We start from the raw sequence: 23,764 nt of genomic DNA on the forward strand, positions 1-23,764 counted from the left end.
AGCTTATTAAAAACCCCAAACAACAACAAAAACCCAAAACACCAAGATGAAAAAACCACATACATAAGAACACATTAAGACCACAAAATGTGTCCTTAATCTACACCCACAACATCACTTTTAGGACTGCAAATTCTTCAATTTTAAATTTCTCGGTAAGAGAAAAATTACAAAAATATTCTGCATGTCCCATATTTGTTCCAAAAGATCTAAAGAAATTAAGGAAATTAAGAGTGAAAATGAGGTGTAATAAGAAGGCATGAAAATAGGTATGATAAACAAAGGCCAAGAAAAGATAGTATAGATTAACACAAAAAGTCATAAAAGATGCAGAGTTGTCATCAAGAGTAAAAAAAAAAACAGCTCCAGAATAACAAACAAAAATAAGATAAGGACAGAGTGCATTAATTAAGCTAAACAGCAACAGGAGAGGAAAACAATTGCTAATTTGGTGTCAGCCTTCTGTTTAGCACCTGTTCTTCCACTACTGATGCACAATGCAAGTAAGTCAATGTCTTCTTCCACTGAAATTAAGTATAATCTATTAATCATCATATTTTATTAATCCTGATATACTCCTAAATGTAATCAGTGAACTTTCCCCATTTGTTTTGTACAGAACTGCCAAAGAAGCCTAATCTGATTATGCTGGAGGAAAGTTCTAAATACCTACAAGCTTTATACTGGTTTAAACCATGCTACAACCAATTTAGCATCATGTAAAAATTTCCTTCATTAAGCTAGACTTCCCCATGTCTGACTGAAACCAGTTCAAGATTTATCTTTATGAGCTTCTTCCTCCAGTGAAATAACATTAATTCAAAGTATGGTAGAAAAAAACCAACAAAGTCCTGTTTCCCAGGAGTAATAGTTTAATCTGTGCCTTGTTTTTAATAAACTAATTTCTTTCCCCTATCTAAACCATCTTGTGATAACCTCTTCTAAGAACACTCTCCTCAGTGACCACCCTTTGCAAATGATCATTGGTCCAGCAAGAATTGTCCCCCACAAAATGATTAACAAATGATTAACAAAAGCATTAGTCAGGTGTAGGTTACAATATTCATTTGCACAGACATGAAGAACTGAGGCATTAACAGGGTTTCCTGCTGACACAGTCACTATATTTCATTTTATCTGGTATTATTTAGTATATGTAGGTTTTAATATCCAAACCATCCAGAATTGAGTCCTATTGGGACAGACATAGAAGGAACACGATGGGGAGGTCACCTCATCCAGTTCCAAATCTGTGTAGGGTCAACTCAAACCTCACAAAGTGTCAATAGATCTGGGGATTAAGTTGATCCAAGTTTGTTTATCCTCCACAGGTAAAATATTTTTCATTTCCTATTACTTAGAAAAACTTCTTAGTCCTCATAAAATATACTGTCAGTCATCCTTAATTTGGAAAGTATTACAGTTGTAAGATAAATCTGTAAGCATCCAGGGGACCTTTTTAAACCCCTGGAAGAAACTCATCAACTATCATTCCACCTTCAGCAAATACTTTGCAATCTTGAATGTCAAATCTGTAAAACTGGAATACTACACATGAAAATGAAAATTACAAACCAACTAATACTTTTCAATGATTCTTTCACAGCTGTCCTAGGTATTAGCTTATCAGCTAATGAAAAATAATTAAGATTGGTGTAGAGAATGACCTTTACTGCATGACATTCACTTAAATACTTCTTGGGAAAAACAAAAATTACACATATGAGATTACAAGCTTGGTTGAGGCAGACTTATTAACTATGTCAAGGCACTGCAAAGGATCCAGACAGCAAAGGACAGCAAGAACTATTCTGTAGTACACTGCTACTCAGTTTAGGAAGACCTGAGTTCCATTTCCAGTTTTATTACAAACAGGTTTCCACATTTCTCTGTGTTTCCCTTTCCCCTTACATTTCACTTTTGTCTAGATAGGCTGTAAATCAAATTCTACAGGGTTGGACAGTCCTGCCCTTTGTGCATGCCTCGCCTTCCACCCACAGCAGAAGGATATAATGGCTTCTGGGAATTACCATAACATAGGGCTGGTAATGAGAATGACTGTATCTTTAAGTGCTCATCATCTCAATCAAAAAGGCCACAGAAAATTCAATCTGATATTAGACCACAGAAGCGTAGGCTGATTTATTTTAAAGGGGTTGAATGTCAGCATGTTCTAACACAGTCCCTTCTGCTTCACCACTCATCACGAGACACAAGATATTCTTTGCTGCTACAACCAGAGTGACCAAAGAGGTCACCACCCCACACAGAGTGCTGGCAATCAACATGCAAGTCCTCTCCAATTACCCCAGGGCTAAGCTAGCAGGTCTGAACCTGTGCTGTTCAAATCAGTTTGGCTTTCATGTTGGAAAGGATTAGGGCAGAAGATTCATAGCACCAACATAAGGATGAATCAGTTTCTTCCAATACTGAGCAGTGAGGAGCAGCCTACAGTGGGCTTTGATGAGATTAATGAGCTGACACAATAGCTTGCTGCTGCCCACAGGTGTGCTTCTGCTCCCCTCTCCAAAACTCAACTGGGCTTTCTTTTTCCCTCTAGTGCCAGTGTGCAGCTTGCCCAAGGTCTCAGGCAGTTGATCCATCTCACCAAAGCAAAATGAAGCACAGTAGTGGGGAGGAAGAGAGGGAGGAAAGAAGGGACATGGAAAGGGGAGTGACCATTTTGATGGCACGAAGCTCACACTTCTGTCCTGGTAAACCACACCCTAAACAAAATGGCAACAGGAGACATCTATTCCAGAAATGTAAAATCAGTTCCTACCTGTTATTAGAAAGGCTCTATAAATATTACATTAACATCTCCAATCAGCAACTTTTCTATTTAAAACTTACTTTATCTCTGCCAATGGGAAGTGGCATAGCTGTGTAAAGGTTTTTTCTTCCATCAAACACTGGTTTGCGATCCCCAAAAATCTGGGTTTTAAAGTGCTGAACCATATGCTCCACTATTTCTCTGAAAATATAAAGAGATTATGTTAATTCAACTTTTTACTTTTGATGGTAAGTAGCAAATGAACACTAACACTAATGTTTATCAGCAGGGATATTAAATAAATAAAAGTATTCTCCACTGTTGGACATTAAAGGCAAGATTTAACTGATCTGATTTCAAATAACCTTTTCACAGACTAAACTCTTTTCTTAAAGCAGCCATTTTTAGCTTTTTCACATTGAAACTTTCCTTCCTCTTTTCTGTGATCTACTGAAAGTGGAAAAGCAAAAGCTCATGCTCTCTCAAGCTCAAAACAAGATGCTTGGTATTCTCCTGGGGCTTCTGCTCCCCTGCCCTTTCTGCAGAGGGCCATGGACTAAAAGCTCAGCAGACTGAGAAGATTTAAAAAAAAAACAAAACACTACCCAAGTTTACAGCCTTAGTGTAATGTAAGGACAACAGTTCTATGACAGTGATACACAAACTTTTTATATTGTGCTGAGGAAGATTACTTTTAAACGCCATTTTTTTCATGTACACAACAAAACTGGGTGTGAGCATTAACTGTGATCCATGCATGTTAAAAATAAATATTCATTTAAGCATAGCTGGAAATAGATTACACACTTTTATGAATGAGGTGTGAGCATTCACTGTGATCCATGCATGTTAAAAATAAATATTCATTTAAGCATAGCTGGAAATAGGTTACACACTTTTATGAATGAGGTAACCACTCAAAAAGTTCTTGTCACACCACAGTGTTTACACACTGGTCATGCAAAGCAGTTCACCAGTCAATGAGAGGTCTGCTGGAATAATAACACCCTTCAAAACACTGGCAAAATGTTTTTGCTCCAGAGATATCCTTTAGGCTAGCTGTATGTATCACAAGAGTGTAGAATCTGAAATCCACCACCAGTCTATAATACACTGCCTTACAAGATCCCTAACATACAGCTTGGGGCAAAAGGGCATTAAGAAGCTCAAGTGGCACAGAAAGGAAAAAACAGCATGCTCTGTCTTCAGTACTGCCTCCAGCCAGCAGCTCAGAGAGCTGGCATACTTCTTGACTTGGAAAGGGAACCATCCCAGTATATCCAGTTAGGTATCACAGTGAAGAAAAATTCTGAGATTAAACTCTGAATTCATTCAAGGAAACAATGCAGACTGGTTTAATTGACAATTTCTTTGCTGTGTGCCAAGGCCTTAAGACAAAAGTGTGACTGTTGAGAGAAATTTGACTGATATCCCAGAGAACTACAAATAAAATCTGACCCAGTAATTTCTGCCTCAGGTCTGCCACGTCCAACTGAACAACTACTTAATTTGGAGGGTGGAAGAAAGGAGGTATCATCCAACTTCATGGAAAACCCATTCTTTTACTGAGCAAATTCTTCCAGTTGTAAACTACTGTATTTAGAAATTAACGCTTCCTCTTAATTGAGGTTTTCAAGCTTCAAACCATGTTTAGCAATGCTGCTTCTCAGATGTGACTGAAGACATCTTAATGAAAAATAAGTTATTTTCTCCACGTGAAGTTAAAAGAAGAGTTATTTACCAACTCACTAACTTCAGCCCTTTTAACTACTAGACTACCAAAATCATGCAAGCACACTAAGAACTACAGTGACTACAAGCAGAGTTTATCTTTAACCTTGTACAAGTCACAGCTGTCCTCATGGATAAAACCTAGAGCATCCACAGCATGTTTACCAGTTCGCACTGCCCATTCTCCCTACCCAGCTACACAAATCTATCAGGGATTTCTCTGACATGTGAAGAATTGTAGCCAGGCTGTATTAATTTGGCACAGCAGCATGTTGTCTGAGCTGTGTGTTTTCTAGTCCTGCTCCAGCTCACATCTCATCAGCATGGGACTCTACAGATATCTCTGCAGTGAGCCTGCATGGTTATAGTTAAACCACTGAAAGTCCTAGAATAAAACTGAAGAACAAAGCTAGGACAGGAGTAGCATGAATTAAAACAAAATCTTCCTCTATGCTTTCTAAAGGGTACAACATATCAAGTCATGATAAAAAATATTTACTATAAATATATATCTTAATTATAAAACCAAAATATTAGAAATGTGTAAGCCAGCTGAAAACAAGCTATCATTTAGAATTGGACAGCATGTACATCCTGTGTAATTCTTTACACATATACACAGATATATACATACATGCACAAATAAATACACACACAAATATAGGTAAAGATTTAGGATTGAAAGCTCACAGCTCACAAAGACTCAGGTGCAGGTGACTGTATGTGTATCTACAGGGTAACACAAGCAGGAATAAGCACTCACAAGAAATAAAATACACTTCATAAAATTAATCCAATTTCTTGTCTTCTCACACTGCACTAAGAAACATGCACTATCACTGCCAAATTAGCTTATGATGTCCTTGTTTACTGCAAAAGGCATTTAATCCATGTAGATTTTTACTTGCTTTTGTTCCCACAACAGAGGGAGTGACTAACCTGACAAAACAGAGCAGGTCAGAAGCTGTCAGTGGAGAAAGAACTTGCTACTGAAATGAATATAATCTGTTTTTTCAGTAAGAAAAATTGCTTTATAATTTAATAAATGACTGATGAACAAGCACCCACATGCTGGACCCTAATAGGGGTGATCACACAGAAGTACAACACATATAAAAGCTGTGCAACACCGGGCCCCCAGAGGAGCTGCAGGAGCACAGCCATCTGCACCCAGCAGCCAGTTGTCAGGCAGGGATATCAGTTAATGAAAGCAAAGCTTTCACAGCTCCCACTGTAAAAAAAGTGAGATTTTTTTTCCAGTGCTCCAATGAAATACAAGGATTCCAGAGAAATCAGTAGGGCTGCCCATGACCAGCATCAGAGTTCAGCTTAATATACTTCCTACAGTGTTGGCTTTTAAAATTAAATTCACTTCTGGATTAGAATCACAGAATGCCAGGTTAGAAGGGGCCTCAGGGATCATCTGGTCCAAGCTTTCCAGGTAGGAACACAGTTTAGATGAGATGGCCCAGCATGTTGCTTCAAATTTAAATTTATAGTAGATCACCACAGAAAAAACAAAAAGAACAGCAAAGTGCAGTGATGTTGCATTATGAAAATGCTACCATTACTGACTCTTTAGTACAACAATGGATAAAGCACTCTGGTTTATTTATGCACATTAAGAAAACTTTGGCTTTCGGGTGGCTTTTTTGACTTGATGCTTTGTTCATGACTGCACATTCCACCCATGTGACCTTTTTTTAATGAGGAAAGGTTTTGCTCTTCAATATATAAACCTGCCATTCCAATCCTTTACAGTCAAGATGTAGGTATTTAGGATGAAGACATTTGTGGTTTCTAGTGAGTGCCAAGTCTTGCTCTCAAGTTTCACTTCTGGCAACACCACTTTTTTTCAAGTCAATGAGGTTGCCACACTGTGACTAACAGGGCACATATGCAAAATGCAAGATGTAACTGCTTGTTTCCTTGGCCAACTGATCCATGTTTTCACCTTGCTATCTGTTTCAGGAGCATATCTTTCCCTTATATAGATTCTACTGATGAAAAATAATTTCTTACCTAATTTAGTCCCTCCACAATACTCTGGAAGCAGGAATAAAAAATTGGGTTTTGCCTCTCCTTGTCAGTAGAGGAAGATGGGAAAACAAGTTGGTGACACCAACACCCTACTGGAGGGTACTTCACTTGTACTCCATTATTTCACCAAACAATACTTAGAATCATATTTATCAAGTTGGTTTATATTCCAGCTCCACTAGGGTTAAGACAGCTCTTCCACCTGTCACCAGTAGTTTTGATCAGCAGCATCTTAAGATGTCAACACATCCAATCAAAATAAGTCATGGTTAGTACTAAAATTTTTGATTGGTACAGAAGGACTTGGAGATTTAAAACAAAAAAAAAAAAAAAAGAAGCCTGTTGATGGAGATGCAAAATTGGAAGCTGTCAGTACAAACAGTTACTTAAAACAGACACATCCTCCAACTCATCATTGAAGACTGGCACATGGCTCCAACTTTTTCAAAGGAAAGCAGGAATGTAAATAAACTGAGGAAAATCAAAGCATGGAATTACCTGTTAACTCTTCTAGGACATTTTTCTGGCTTTATATCCAATTCATAATGGTAGATATCTATTTTGGGAATGTCCATTTCAAAGAAGTTGGCCTGCAGTTTGATTGTTCTCCCAGAAGTGCCAAAATCTGGTCGAGGAGGGGGTTTAAAGGCATATCCCTGTATTGGTGGTGGCAATGGTGGAGGAGGTGCAAGCACTGAAAAAAAAAAGAAAGCACAAATCAGCCATCAGCTTTATCATTGACATTCAAACAAATTTACAGAGGCTATTTGACCAATGAGGCACAGCAGATTTAAACTGGTAACTTTTTTTAAGCTATCTATAATCTGAAAAAAAACTGCTCTTGGGAGTCCGTGAACTCTGACTCTGCTTCCCAAGCTCATTCACCATTTGCTGTCATTCCTAGCCCCAGTAACTGAACAAAATCTTAAAATCAGCTGCATTTTCCTTTACAATCATCTTGCAAATCAGCTGGGTAGGAATCAGAGAGGCCAAGCAGTCACTGATGGGAAAACAAGAACCAGATCTTCATTGCAGGAAAGAACTTCAGTTTTGAAACAAACGCCAAAGCAAATCACCTAACTATGCTTGAGCAAACACCTATAAATGAAGTTTCTACCATTTAAACCACCTTCAAGATCACATTTGTTCTTATTACCATACCACACACGTTGCCAGAGTGGAACACAGCACAGGAGCTGTCCCTACACGTTGCAGCTATGTGTTAGGATTAAACTATATCCTACTGCCTCCTTTAAACAAACTGAGCAAATAGCTACTGCTGCTCTTGAGCTCAAAAAACCAGCCATAGGTCAGACAACACGAAGCAGATGCTTAATAGCTGCTGGTGGTTGTTTCAATCTAGGAAATTCCATTAAAAATCCACAGAGGAATTGGTAAGGTACCAACTCTTCTATTCAAAACCCCTGCAGCATCAATACTCAGGTTCTCTGTGGTCTAGAGCAATAATAACCTGCAGCAAAATCTTCACATGTGAAATGACTGACCCAGGAGACTGGGTGTAGACACACTACAGGTGTGGTTTCCTGGGATTATCAAATTCAGTCCTCTGCTAGAACCAGAAACAACACGTACCCCTTCATTAACAGATCAGTCACTTCTTTCCCACTGCTGCTTTCCCTACTGGAAAGCTGTTCCACAATTTTGATGCTCTAATCCTCAGAGACAACCTTTCATTTTTATTTGTTCATTGTCAGGCCATACTCACCGACCTTCAGATTAAGTACTCCTTATGGTATTTTCAGTTTTAAACCAAATTCCCATTTAATTCTAAATTCTAGGCTAAACTACTTCTGGTAGTCTCTCCTCACAAACCAAGTTTCATTCTCATCTTTCCAGTCACTTTTCAAGCTGGTGCATTTTCACCTCATCTTTCCTGAATAAAAACAAGTGTTGTTCCACACGAGGCCTCTTCAGGGTCCAGCAAAACCACACTGATGCTTTCACCTCTCAGTTGGGAACACTGGGTTAACAAGCCCAATTTTCCTGTTGTTCCCCTAACCTTGTAACATCAGCTCTTGGCCACCCCATGACCAGTCAGGATGTTGTTTATGACTGATCATCTCCCAGCTACATTATCTTTAATAGAAGTGTCTAACACACATCTATTACCCTACTGCTTTCTGTATGACACAGAATCACAGAATGTCTTTGGTTGGAAGAGACCCTCAAGATCATTCAGTCCAACCTTTGACCAGTACTAAGTTCACCACTAAAATACTCAGGTCCTCCTTTTCTGACAATGCCTCCTATGGCCCATGATGAACTGTCCTGTACTTATTCCTACCATTTACATATAAGATCATTAATAAAATAACAAAGACCATTCCCAACATTACAAGCATCATTTCCCCACTTCACCATTCATCACTCCCCATGCCAGATTCCCATTCATCATCATCCCATTGCTTATTTTTTACTAATCTGACTTCCCACAGCAGTTTGCCCACATACCAGATATTTCATGAGATAATTTGCTGACACTGGGGGTATGACAGGCATTTCTGTTTATTATATTATCTACTAATTTTTAAAATCTTGTATTTTCTCATTTGTTTTACATTTGGCTAACTTGTTTCAGATCTTGTCTTCCAACATCTCCTGAGGCATACACCCTTTCAATGTCACAGAAATTCAATTTACTTTTTCCCCCCCTCCCTTTTGTAAACATTGCCACTGAAGTCTGATGGCCCAACACTAACTTGATTGTTACATTAAAGATGGTTGTTGTTGGAGACTTGCATTTCCATGACCAAGAACTTCAGGTTTCTGTGAAAACAAGATCATTCTGTCTCCCTAATCTAAATACACCAACTCCTTCAATTATGTTTACAATGGAAATACAGGAATTCTCATTTGAGTATTATTCTCACTACTTCCCCATCTTGCCTTAGCAGTGTTCACACCTGTACTGAGAAATGAAGCTCAGCATCTTCTGGGTTTTCACACAATAGCTCCAGACTCTTCCCTATAATGCAGTTTTTACCAGAAGAAGCTTCTGCATCTGACCTTTCCTATATGCATCCCTGAAGACAAAGTCAAAATATTTAGCTGACTAACTTTGCTCAACATTTTGCAGTTTTGTTTTGAATTCCTACACATTTTGACTTCTATGACATGGATTTGTCATCTTTTTCCAACACTTACAGGATCTCTGCTTACTTTAAATATTTTTCTGAAGGTGATTCACTCACTCAGGTGGCCCTGGCAGCCACCTTATCCCCTTGCATGTATGACAAATTGACAAAGTTTCTGTGCCACTAATAAGAACACTTTATTGTAGATAAATTAACAAAGCTATTCATAGCATTAATTCTACAGCTAGAAAGTAACATAAAAAATACTCCCACAAATATTTACACTTCCACTATGACAAATGTTTCTATTATCCACCTCCAGATCAGGAGGAGCTGCAGCATCTACCCCTGCTCCATCAGAATCTCGCATAGCATCTTCTCCCAAAGAAATCTGGCTCCACCCATGATTTCAGCCACCCTGTTGCTTAATGCTTTACAGCTCATCACTGCATTAAAGAACCTACTTTCATTTACATGTTTTGCAACACAACGTTCTAATTTGAAAACCACTGATCCCAGTCATTAATATTATCCCACCAATTTTTTTTTTCACTGTTCCGTAGCTGCACAAAAATAGCAGCTACCTTCTGCCCAGGCTCCTGGAATTGGGTTTGAACATTTTCATATCCTGTCATCCACACTCTCTATTACAGCTGCATTACATATTGCCTCACCACTGTTACCTGGTCAACTACTATTACTTATCAGTATCAAGATCCTCTCCTCTCCCTCTCCTCTCCCTCTATTCTCCTCTCCCTCTCCTCTCCTCTCTCCTCTGCTCTCCTCTCCCTCTCCCCTCTCCTCTCTCCCCTCTCCTCTCCCCTCTCCTCTCCTCTCCTCTCCCTCTCTCCTCTCCTCTCTCCTCTGCTCTCCTCTCCCTCTCCCCTCCCCTCTCCTCTCTCCTCTGCTCTCCTCTCCTCTCTCCTCTCCCCTCTCCTCTCCTCTCTCCTCTCCCCTCTCCTCTCCTCTCTCCTCTCCCCTCTCCTCTCTCCTCTCCCCTCTCCTCTCCCCTCTCCTCTCCCCTCTCCTCTCCCCTCTCCTCTCCCCTCTCCTCTCCCCTCCTCTCCCCTCTCCTCTCCTCTCCCCTCTCCTCTCCCCTCTCCCCTCCTCTCCCCTCTCCTCTCCCCTCCTCTCCCCTCTCCTCTCCCCACCTCTCCCCTCTCCTCTCCCCTCTCCTCTCCCCTCTCCTCACCTCTCCCCTCTCCTCTCCCCTCCTCTCCCCTCTCCTCACCTCTCCCCTCTCCTCTCCCTCTCCTCTCCCCTCTCCCTCTCCCTCTCCTCTCCCCTCTCCCTCTCCCTCTCCTCTCCTCACCTCTCTCCTCACCTCTCTCCTCACCTCTCCCCTCTCCTCTCCCCTCCCCTCTCCTCTCCCCTCTCCTCTCCTCACCTCTCTCCTCACCTCTCCCCTCTCCTCTCCCCTCCCCTCTCCTCTCCCCTCTCCTCACCTCTCCCCTCTCCTCTCCCCTTTTATGCTTTCTAAAATTTCTCTACCTACTACCACATCCTCATTCCCCTGCTCTTCCTTCTTTCTGTGCTAGATTTGCTATGTCACAACAAGTTTTCAGAAATATATAAAAAAGAATGAAACAAGCTTACACGTTTTTACTTCCAAAAGACTAGCATCATGGAGGGAAGAACCCCCTCACAAGCTATTTATGCAGCAAAATTAAGTAATTTTGCAATTAAGTAATGCATCTCCCTCCTACTGTATTAAAACGGGATCATTACTACTTCTCACCGGGGGCACAATGAATCTGTTCTGATTCACAGCCAAGGATCAACACAATCACACATTTCTCCACAGTATCATTATATTCCCCCACTGGAGTTCTAGTGACAAACAGCAAATAAATGTAAGGGTAATATTCTCAGCTTTGAGAATACAAAGAAACACTGGGAGAAGCACAGACTCCTGGGGAAAGATGCAATTGCAGAGTTTTACAACCTGCATTACTGACAGAGGGGAAGAAAAACCCAAAAAACCCCCCACACAAAACATGCTGTTCAAAAAGCAGAGCTACCACCATCCTGTATTTCTGTATTTTCATTTTAAACATATTTTTCAAGGTTGTTGTTTTTTGTTTTGATTTTTTTTAACAATCCAATTAAAAATATATAAATAAAAGCACACTATTTCTGGCTCAGCACCCTGGGCAAACTTATTTAGGGCAGGGTGTTGCTTCAAGGAGATAAGTACTGTTTATTAAACAGCAGCACTGACCTGATAAGAAGTCAACCTATATTTTTGCCACATAAACTAAATACGTATGTGCTTGCTGTAAGACTGAGAGATGTTAACTGAACTTGGGGCAAAAAACCCCAAAACCTAACTATTGCAACTGCTCATCTGAATTAACTTTTTGGACTATTGCCTCCAGTTAAGAATGCAAAAACCAAACTACCTTGTGGAAAATGCATTAGAGCAACCAGCTGTGAAGTATTCAAAACAGTGAATTCAGTGCTGATAGAAAAGGGTTGCACTTTATTATTCTTTTCTATCAAAGAAAGAAATTGTGAGCTTCAAATGCAAACCAATTACTACACTCAAAGTGATTATATATCACTTTGATATATAATCACAAGTGGATATATATATATAATATATATATATATATGTTTCACTGGGGGGGATGTTGAGAGTTGGACATGGTGATCTTAGAGGTCTTTTCCAGCTGTGCCAATTCTGTGCTTCTGTCAATTGCCCCAACTCCTTCAAGCACTCCTGCCTAAAACTCCCCTCTCTCCCTCACTTTTGGATCTGACAGAAGCCAACTCAACAAGGGAAAGCTTTTCTTAGCACAAAGGTTCCTCTTAGGAGGTTTGGCAGCATGGTGAGATGTGTTACAGAGGATATTGCTGGACACGAGATGTTGAGGTGACACCCTGCCCAAGGAAACCTGCCAAAATTCAGACCTGAATACACAATACTTGCTCTATTTCTGTTTTTCAGAGACCCCTTCATGAAAGTAGGTGATGCTTTTAGAGAGACACTATTTCAAAGCGTTGGGAAATCTACATGCATACCTGGATTTTACTTATAAAGTGCTGTCAAAGGAAGAATGAAATAGAAGATGAAAGACTAATAAATTGGAGCATCTGTGTGATAAGCATCAGAAACTCCTAACTCATTTGCTAGATGATAGTATGAATGAGAATGCTTCAACCTTGATATGATGATTGAGACTATCAAGAGCCCAATTTTAACAGGTGTGAAGTAAGGCAAGGTGGGTAATGAATAATGAGGTGCCAGTATATTGTCTTTAGGATTATTTTTATCATGCAAAAACATACTCCCTATTATAATTCACCCAGTTTACACAAACCAAACATCCATAACTATCAATGTTAAGAACTGTAACTTCTAAAATAAATTATAAAGCAATCCAGAAGATGACAGATATTAGAAAAATAACGTTATTTTGGCAGTTTTCTGAAATAAAATTAAGTATCAAGCAATACTCTGTTCAAAGTATTTTAACAGAAAGGGGGTTGCTAAAGGAATTCTGGATAATCCCAGAAATTCTGCTTAATACCAACACAGAATATTGTAAACTGAGAACAGGGTTGCAAATGCAGTGCTCTCTGCAGGCACACATCTACTCCAGCACATTAATGTGGACCAAAACTAGAAGTAAATGAGTGACTCAAGGAGCCAACTAGCCAAGATTCTCCTAGTATATAAAAAGTGTGAATAAGGCACACTTCTGAATGAGTGTGGCTCAGCTTGTTTACCCCCAAATCCTGTGCAAGGGCAATTTTTCAGGACCACTTGATTTATAACCATTCCCCAGACACAGAGCATTAATTTCTTCAGTCCTTCACTCTTTGGCATTTTTTAAAGCTTAACTGCTGGTCTGCTCAGCACTCAAATCATTCATTGTCAGCAGCACTGAACTTGTACATTGAATTTTTTTTTTAGCAAAGAATTATGCAATTTCAGTGTGCAGTCAGAAGCCTAATGAGTTACTAAAGAAGAAGGGGCCAAACTAGTTGCATCTAAGGGCTTGTCGACACAGGAAATCATCTGAGCATAATTATACTACTGCAATTATATCAGTAAGTTTCCTTGTGTGGCAAGTCTTAACACATATTTAATAATCAGGTGATGTTTTCACAACTCAAAGTATGTTTTAGCATTGGGCTAACACAACCTGTATTTGAGGACAGAAGTCTCCCTAAAACTGTTTTTCTAAAAATATAGTCTCTAACTGAAAATAAGATGACGTATGGAAGCTTTATATGGAACCTTTTCAGTTAAAGTTTCTGGTAATCAGACAACAGGGCAGCTGCTCTGCAGGGACACTACAGTCTTTTGGTGTTTTCATTGATGTTGCTGACAACAGATGCACTTTCCAAAGTATGTTTCATACACTAATTACTGAAGCATTGCTCCTTGCTAAAAAAGGGGTTCAAAAACTTGTCCACAACTAGTTAGTGGCCATCTTTCCTCCAGAACTGCATGAAACAAACGAAAGAAAAAAGACAAACGTGTTCCTCAAGTTAAAAAGAGCCAAGACTGGCAAAGGAACAGATCTCTGCTTGAAAAAACTTTCCAGCAGCTGCCGTGGAGGTGCCAAGTATCATAAACACAGAATAATGTTGGCTGGAAAGGATCAGGTTGACTTGTCAAGTTCCAAGTATCTTCAAGGACAGTGTTTCCACAACATCTCTTACAACCTGTTCCAGCATTTGCTCACCCCTGTGGTAAAATAAACTTGCCTTATACACAACTGGAGTTTCCTGTGTTCCAGCTTCTGTCCCTTGCCTCCTGCCCTCTGGTGCACCTCCCATAATTCTGGCTCCACCTTCACTGTAGCTTTCCCTGAAGTATTTGTGGACAACCAGAAGATGAACATTTAGCCTTCTCTTGTTAAGGTTGAACAAAACTGATTTCCTCAGTTTCTCCTGGGATGTTATGTGCTCTTTCTCCTAGCCACTTCGGTAGCCTGCCATTGGGCTTGCAAATGGGTAACATCCCCTTTTGGAAGTATACTTTGAAGTGGGAGACTGGGAGACTTGAAGGAGGCACTCCATGGAAGGGGAAAGAGGATTTCCACAAATAATTATTCAAATACCAGCAATAAAGGGAATTTAGAAGGAATGTGGAAAACATCCAAGACAAATACTTGACAGGGTCTGCACAGAGTTAGTATTTTATTTATATATATGTATATGGTCAGAGCAAGAAAGGGAAAACAGGGAGTTCAGCCTTTTCTTTTTAGGATCCAACTGAAAACAAAACTTTGGGTTGTCTTCAAGTTTTCTTAAAGTCTGGATTTTATAGAGAAGTTTAACTTTTACACTGGCTTTCTGTTAAGAACCGTTAGAGAAAGATAGGAGACAGGCAGGCAGTGTTTTGTGCAAGATAAGGAAAACTCAAAGCTGCAGCTCATAGTCCCTTGATATTAGAAGGGGAGAGGAATCCATATGGAACCTGTCTGTCTGTCACTGCTGCTCATTAAGCAACTTTTAGAGTATGGAAACTAAAAGTTCTTCAATCAAGTTACAGTAGTGCTGGATTAGATGATGCACAGCAAATAAAGATAAGACTTATCTATTATCCCAAAGAATTCAACAAGCTAAGAGAACAGTGCTGCAGGTGAACAGACAAGAGGATGTCATCAGAACTTCAGTTCAATCTAATATCTGTTAGAGCATTATCTTAGATACCAAGTATCAAAGTTCTTTACTGAGGTGTGATTGCCAGAAGATGTAATGAGGTTTTCTGCTAATAGTGCATCCTCTAGGAAAATAGTACTTGGTGGAACCCAGTAAAACACCTGATAAGCAACTGGAAGGAATGGAATAGGTAAAGAAAAGGGGAAAACAATTCTTCTTACTTTTTTAATGCAAATAACATATATATATATAAGACTACTTAGGTAAACTCCTTTAACTACTTGCTGAACTCCCTGTATTCCAGTACATTGTACAGCATGCAAAATAGACATTGGACACACCAAAATCAACTTCTGAAGTTGCTTGTCCTTTTAATTGGTAAAAGTTAACAGGGAAAACTGTTAATAATGCTTTATAACTTGTTTTATTTGTCCAGAGCCACATTCTGCTATGAAACAGGTTGCAGCTCTAGCTGTATACACCTATGCATGCACCAGCACACAGGTTTAGGTTGCCACTTCTATCCACCCATTTGGAATCACTGGAGCTGCAGATCTCCATTTCCTTTTCTTAAAACTCAAGCTCACTTATTCCTTGTTTCCCTCTCTAATGTCTGAAAGATGGACTTTTACCACCTTCATGCACCAGGGTGCCTTCCCCCTCTGAACACAGATCTGGTTCTCTTTTCTCTTGTACTCACCATGACTCTCCCCAGCCACTAATCACTCCACACCTGGTAAACTCTTTATTTTCCAGGAATGGCCCATAAAAGAGTATCTACAGTTATATCACTTGGGAATGGGGTGTCCCTGCCCCCCATCACATTCAGTCTGTTCTCCTGCACTTCTCTCAAGCACCTGCTCAGTCCACATTTCCATTTACACTTGGAAGCCAACCCTTCCAGACACTAAGCTCTACTAAGTTTTTGTGTTCCTCATTTTTTCTGCATGTTTTTGTTAATTCTTTGCTCACCCTGATCATCAGAAATGACTCCTGGATCCTGTCAAGGATTTGCATACAGTATACTTCACATCATCTCTCTGTAGAAGTTCTTCTGGTGTCTCAGTAAGCAGCTACCACAATTCCAGCCACCCTGTGTTGCATATGCTGGTGAGCTATCAGAGCTAGGGCTGCTTCAATACTGATGAGCAAAAATGGAGGAGCTGTCTTCATATTTGGTCATATTTTAAGTCCCACATATGACTGTCGAGAAGTTCAGGGATCTCACTCTGTGAGACTGCTTCTAATTTCTTGCTGTAGTGGCATGAAATTAAATGCCTTGACAAGGAATCAAAGATATACAGCATTGCCTTCAAACCTGTGATCTCATCATATCCATTAGACCTAATCCAGACCTAATTTTTAAATGAATACTTCTCATTTACTGGAAGATAATTCAAACAACATTAACAATCAAGGCCAGTCTTGTTTAGTGAAAGATGCCCCTGCCCATGGCAGGTGGGTTGGACTGGATGATCTTGAAAGATCCCTTCCAACCCCAGTCATTCTGTGACTACCTTGTCTAGAATAAATAATCAGTTACAGATCTATAGCTCCCTTGGTCATCCTGGTTACTTTTTCATCTCTGTCAGATAAAGACATTATCTCATTACAGTGCCAGAAGTGTATGATCCACAGAGATAAGAATCACTCCCAGAAAGCAATGGTGTGACTGTTGCAGTCAGAGATGAAAGGGAGAAACAAGATATCAATCCAGCTTGCTTTGTAAGTTTTAACCATGTTTTAAATAAGAATATGTGACAACCTACAAGAACAAAACATATCAGAGTACCAAAGAGGAAGAGATCAATGCTCTAGTAAAAAACAGCAGGCAAGAAACTAGGACTGAATGGCTCTTTTTGGTCAACAATCTTCTGGACAATACCAACTAGCAGAAGACACCAAGTGTTTCTTCTTCCTCCCACATTCTCCCTGCAGCTTAAACCTTCAAAAAGTTATCCTCCAGATTTTCAAATACTAACGAGCTGGTTCTTAGCATTCTACTGGCAAGTGGGGCAAGTGGCTGCAGAGCACCATCAGAGCACATAAGGAGCATGCAGATCATAAAATATTACCCTGCTAGTGAGCCAGGTGGCTTAACCAACCCCTGTACATAAAAGTCTACTAAGTACAACTGAAATTCTTTTCAGGGATGCAGAGAGTGCTTTTAATTACACACTGCAGTGTTGAATTGCCATCCAAATAGTGAGCCTCATCCAAACAATGGATGCTTATGGCTTACCCACAAGCCAGCAACCCAGTTTAAATGTGAACTGAAACTACAAAATAATTTCCATCTTCAAGCAAACCTCTACTCAATGAATGGGAAACCAGAGAACATTCTTGCTGCTGTTTATCACATTTAACCATTATGATTCACTTATTTTCCATACCTTAGAAAAAAGTTGAACTAAACTGGTAAAGTGTGACTTCTTTGTCCATCAGAAGTGTCTCTTCTAATGATACTCATTTCAATGCACAGACTGAAGTTCCTTTCAACTCCTTGGTGTGAATATCAGATGAACAAGCCCTTGCATTCAGTCCCAAGGAGAGCACTAAGTCCTTCCAGCTATGACCAGGTGTAGAATTGAGCTCAGCAAGGGGTACTTAGTCTCAAACCCCCACATTAAGTAATTCATCACCTTTTGCACACACAAACTCCCATCATCATTAGTATTGTACACCTCACTATGGCACTCCATTACCCCTATACCTTGAGACTCACATTTTATAATTTTTTTTCCCTTAGAAGAAGTAAGAACTGGTCTCTATATAGCTCACAAGCAAACACAAAGTCACCAGAAACCAGGGTTGTAGTTCTCAGCTTAATGTTGCTCTCTCAGCCTTTCTACCAACACTTTTCACATCCCTTCCTCCTCCCAGCTTCCTTGCCATTACACCCCATGCCTCTCCTCTGGCCTTCTGTATCATTAGCCACCTTAGTGCCCACACGTACACAAGCTCCACGAAGCTTAAGGAGCTCTAATGGCTTGGGCTTTACTCTGTTGCCACTGGCACATCTTTCTAGCATGTTGAGACACACCAGCTGGAAACTGGTGCCACAGAGGCCCCAAATACATGTTCCCTGTGGCATTCGCATTGTATACAATTTAATGAAATGCAGAAATTATCTGTGTTCAGCTTATTAAAGAAACAAGCTTGGATGGCTGTATTTTGCATGCATGCTGCAAAATTTATTCACATTTGTGGCTCCACAGACTTTGGCTACAAGTATTTTTGTGTGAAAGCTAAAATTTAAAAAAAAAAATTAAGTTGTCTTCATACCTAAAATATTTTTTATTACACAAAACGTAACTGCTGAGCTGTAACTCAGAAGCAGTCATGCTTTCCTTGAAAAAGAAATCTTTCCCTATGCCCACACTTCATTAATCTACAAAACCAAGAACACTTTTGTGGCTTAGTTTCAAAATACAAAATTCACAGTTAAGAGCTGAGGTTACGCTTTATTTTGCCATGTTAGATAGTGAAAGCAGCAGTAGGAACATCTTTAACATGAAGGAAATCCAACAGTATCTCATTCGGTTTCAAGAGATAGGGCTGTGGTTTTCAGCACCACTGAAAAGAGGAATAAAATGCAGGTTCATAGCAATGGAATAACTGAGATGTAACAAGAGTGTAAGCTTTCAGCAGACCTCCCCTACAAGAATTTTTTTTCCTGTTACAACAGGGTTTTTCCCCCCACCTGTTTCTTGTAAGTAACCTAAGTTCTCACTGTGCCACCACAGACAATAACAGCAACAACACAGGGGGGGGAAGATGACAAATAATGGCATCTTACTACACAGAGATCCAACCCCCCACAGGTTTTCTTTTTCTCTGGACATAATTTATTTTCTCCTGCAGTCAGTATCAGAACCTTATTCCACGTGGCACCTAGTCCTGTAATTTCCATTTCCCATCTATTGTATTATTTTAAAGCTTTAAAGCTTTTTTTTTTTTTTTTAAAAAGGGACATAAAAGTTCCTTAAAGAGAGACTTATGCCTCCATCAAATTTTAACATTAAAGCAAATTTGCAAGTCAGAAACTATTAGAATAAAAATACCACCACGGTATTCTAAGCACATGAGACCCAACAATAAACCTTCACTTCCTTGCCCTGGTGGGAAGCTTCCTCCTTCTGAATGAAGCTCTCACTTTTTATACAAAATACCTTTATGCAAATATTCTGAATCCATACAAATTATTCCAAAGCATTCCCTCACTAAACACTGAAGCTCTCCCTTAAAAGAAATGTAATGGTTCACCGAGACATTAATTCTTCTGTATTGTCATTTCTACCTGGTCTGGGGTTTCTCCTCTATTCTATATTTGTTGTGTTTGTGGTTTGGAGGGTTGGTGGTTTTTTGGGTTTTCATTTTAATCCTTTGTCTCTCATTAGCTCTCTCAACAGAAATATTCAAGTCAAAAGAGCTGAGGTTAACAAGTACTGCTGTTTGAGAAACATTATATTATAACTAGCAGTTAAAAAAAACAAAAACCCAAAGAAGAAAATGCCTGCTCTCCCAAAGTCTTCAGATTTGGTCTCAACAAGGGAGCAAACAAAGACCTCAGAAATGATGGAGGAGTATGATGGGGGCAAGAGAGCACAACCAACAAAGTGACTGATAAAAAAAACTCAGCACAGTAGAAAGGGAGCATTCACTGCAAAAGCACAAGTTGTATGAAAGCACAATGACATAAGTTCATTATCAAAGGATAAGCAAAGCCAAAACCAGAGCAACATTTAGATTGGAATTTACCCTCCATACGAATAAGATGCCTGTCCTTTAACAGCAAACACTTGCTAAACAAGTTTCAAAAGGTATATAACAAGGCCCTGGTAATTATTATGTTTTAAAGCCTTATTCATCTACATGACAAGTTTAACTTCAAACAATTTTTACATTGATCTAGCTAAGCCAGTGAAACCTCCCCTCTTGGGAATTCTTCTAAAATTGGCTTATTTAAAATAAATCTAAATTAGCACATCCACAGACTTCCTACTACTAAATTAAAATTTAAATTTCACTATTTTCTCACATTAATAAGCTCTAACATTACTTTCACAATCAACCCAAAAACACAAAAAAAAGCACCATTAAGACAAAAAGTTCTAAAATGCCAAACTGTGACACCAGCAGCACGAACCGAGCCACCCACAGTATCTCACTGCCTGCCAAGTCAGCTCCTTGTCTGGCCAGAAAAGGAGTTACTTTTTTTTTTTTTTTTTTATATAGACTACATACAAAATCATCAGCTTGATTCCCTACGTGAAAATCTGCGCTGTGAAACCAAAATAGTTGCATAAATGTGTTTTCAAGCTCTCCAAGATGACACGCTGAGATCAGTTTATTCCAGGAGAGACTGCAGACTTAATTTTTGTTCTGCAGCCTCCTTGTTTCAGTCTCCCCACAACACAGGTTGGAAGTGACACAAGACACACATTTCACACACTGTCTCAACATACATACTTATAGCTATTTTATGGAATTATGCGATTTAATTCTTCACACAGGTGAGAGTTTAACATTAAGCATATTCCCCACATTCTGATTATAAAGCAGCTTGTACAAGGGAATGCAATTAAGCTGTTGCCAGAAGAGCTGTTTAGGAAAGACGTGTCCAAAACAGTGCAGGCATATGTAGTTATTCTGTAGCTATGAAAAGTTTAATATTTTAACACTTCTCTCAGATACTTTCAGAACTGCAGAGCTGTTGTGGCATACATTAAGGCTAGCACCCAGGCCTTGACACCTTCACTTCAGGCTGGTGTAAGACAGAACTAGCACTGAAAGAGAAATCCTGCCTTCAGACAGCTATTCAGTCTGTCCTGTGATCCCAAAATCTGTGCTACCATGAGTATTCCTGCAGAGAAGCAGAGCAAAACCTAACTAGGAGGAGGCACAGAGATAAGGAATGAAAGGAACTTGGTTTTAGCTGGGACTGGTCTGCCCAACAGTGCAGAAGGCAGCCTCCCACACCAACACCTGTACAACCATTTATTCCTGCAGGAGGGCCAGATTAGGTGAATTTAAGAGTATAAAACTACAGGCTGAAACATGGACAGTTTTAAAATCTACTTTCAATAACAAAGAGTTTTATTTCTCAGCTGCCTGTTTAATGAACAAAACACAACAGAGTGACGCTTGCAAAAAGCAAAAGAGGACAAACAAATTACAAGAGGAGAGAACTAATTACTCTTGCCACGTGTGTGATTAAAAAAAAAGCTATCAGTTTCACAAAAAAGATTTGGCAGCACTGTGGACAGCTCAGTGAGAACCAAACTCAAAAGACAGCACTGATGGCAGCCAAGATAGAAAAACATAAAAGCAAGCTTTGGACTGACATGATACTATCATTAAAAATGGTCACTTCCCAGCTAAATCAATGGTTTACTTCTACCCTGGCTGTATGTAGTTTTGAGAAGTCATACAGTTTAAAAAGAACACCAGAATTTTTCTTTCTAGAAAGATTAGTCACTAGGTATGACACAGCTTCACAGCTTCAGAAAAGACAGAGAAATCTTTAGACGAAATATTTCTCCTTAATACAAAATGCTAAGAGTGTGAAGGAACAGATGGAGTAACACTCATAGTAAATCTTTTATTAAAAATCTTTTATTTAAAAGCACTAAGTTTACTGTGAAAAGATAATAGTAAAAGCAAAACAAATTAAAATTGAGAAGTTAAAATAAGTTGTACTAACCTGTACTCACTTAGACAATTAAAAAGACATCACCTACTAAACCAGTCACAAGTATACAAAAATGTGGGCATTATCTTATTCTGAGGATTGAAAATCACACTTCAGTGGACAATACTAAAACGTCTCTTTGAAGCACTGCTTAGAAATGGCAACCAAAGAGAACTTTGTACTAACAGACTTTAACTCTGGTGCAAGACATGAGTGACTGAACCCTCACAGTGCCTCTGGATGCTGCTGTTCAGGCCTGTCTTTTGCTTTTCCCATTTTTGATAGCATTAAATGGATAAGGAGATGTTTAAGTTCAAGTTTGGGTATTACAATAAGTCAGAAAAGAAAATAAAAAGGTTCTGGGACTGAGTTGGAAAGTTTTGCACTTCCCTACTTGATGGGATAAGATAAAGTTTATATTCTAGTGGGCTGCTTTGTGTGTACATCAGAAAGGAAGAATGATACTAAAGCACATTAATTGGACAATGCATGAAACAGATCCCTACCCACAGCCACTCGAGTTAAAACTACGTAATATTTTCCACCAGCTATTTTTTTTCTAGTTCATAACTTACTAAAAATAAGATACTAGATGGTGACTTTTCTTAATTTTCAAATTTAGTAACATTTTCTGGTAGATTGAGTATTAGAAATTCCATCACTAAAAATAAAACCAAGTACTCTGCTAAAACTTGAAGTTAGGGAAGCAATACACAAGTCTTACAAGTTTTGTGAAGCCATTGTTGGCACATGCTGAGCTGACACAAGCAAGACTTTCATTATGCATGTAAAATTCCTAATTTGTTAGAACCACATATGATTGCAAAGCAAATTTATCAGTTAGAAGTTTACCACGTTCAACAACTTGACCCCTGTGATTTTGGGAAGGCCAACAGTACTTAGGAGGAGTGTTTTCTGAAATGGAAAAAAACTTTCCCTCTGATATTGTTCAAAACAGGCAGAAGGACAGAACACCATATGAGAACCTAAGACATACTTTCTCTTACAGAGTTAAAAGCACTTAACTCCCTTTCACACCATTCTGTGAAACAGAGGAAGACTGGTGGTAATAGCCATGCTGGAGAGGGTGTACAAATTTTGAAAGCTGCACTTTTCCTGGAAGTCCACATGGCTTGGCTGTATCTCTGTATTCTAACACATTACAACACACCACTAAGGATATACGAGTAGATGATGACTCTGCAAAAGTGAAAAATTTCAAGGCAAAGGAAAAATAAGTGAACAAAATCCCACGTAACCGCAGAGTCTGTAAGAGAATCACTGCTGAAAAAAAAAAAAGTTCCACTTTTAACATAGCAAATACTGTAGTTTAGTTCACTAAGGATAGGATAAAGTTTGTTATACATATATGACACGATCAATTATCTTTTCATCAAAAGATTATCTCATCTTTCAGCCACCCTAAGATTACACAGCTAGCTGAAGCAACATAATAATATGCAGTCTTGTTCTTCCTTAGGAAAATATACTGGCCATGACAGCAACACACTTAAAACAAGTTACACTGGGCTTATTAGGTTGTAATGTTGTCAAGTGCAATTTAAACTTAAGGAAAAATTCTCAGACAAAAAAGAAAAGAGATGAGGCTGTACATTAAGTTCTCATTTGCTCTTCTATGAATGGCAGTTCACAATGTGTTTCAACATCATGTACTGTCTAAAATTAAGCCAAAGAAACTGGGCAGCTCTGTGGTACCACAGCTGGCACAGCAACAGAAGTGCAGATCCATTCCCAGAAGAATATGAAAAAAAAAAGCCTTTCTAAGAAGAGAAGGGCAGATCCTTGGCAGGA

General features: G+C 39.2%; 1 protein-coding gene across 2 annotated transcripts in view; it reads right to left on the reverse strand.

The window, feature by feature from the left end:
• Positions 1-23,764, reverse strand: part of AGO2 (argonaute RISC catalytic component 2) — a 64,838-nt gene that overhangs the window by 36,736 nt on the left and 4,338 nt on the right. For both annotated transcript variants that reach the window (XM_071738451.1, XM_071738452.1), the window contains exons 2-3: positions 7,043-7,238; positions 2,854-2,974 (exon numbers count right to left, since the gene is read on the reverse strand). In XM_071738451.1, coding sequence (XP_071594552.1) covers positions 2,854-2,974; positions 7,043-7,238 — 317 coding nt within the window. The remainder of the gene's footprint in view (positions 1-2,853; positions 2,975-7,042; positions 7,239-23,764) is intronic.

Source organism: Heliangelus exortis, chromosome 2, assembly GCF_036169615.1.
Source record: "Heliangelus exortis chromosome 2, bHelExo1.hap1, whole genome shotgun sequence".
Classification (NCBI taxonomy): Eukaryota; Metazoa; Chordata; class Aves; order Apodiformes; family Trochilidae; genus Heliangelus; species Heliangelus exortis.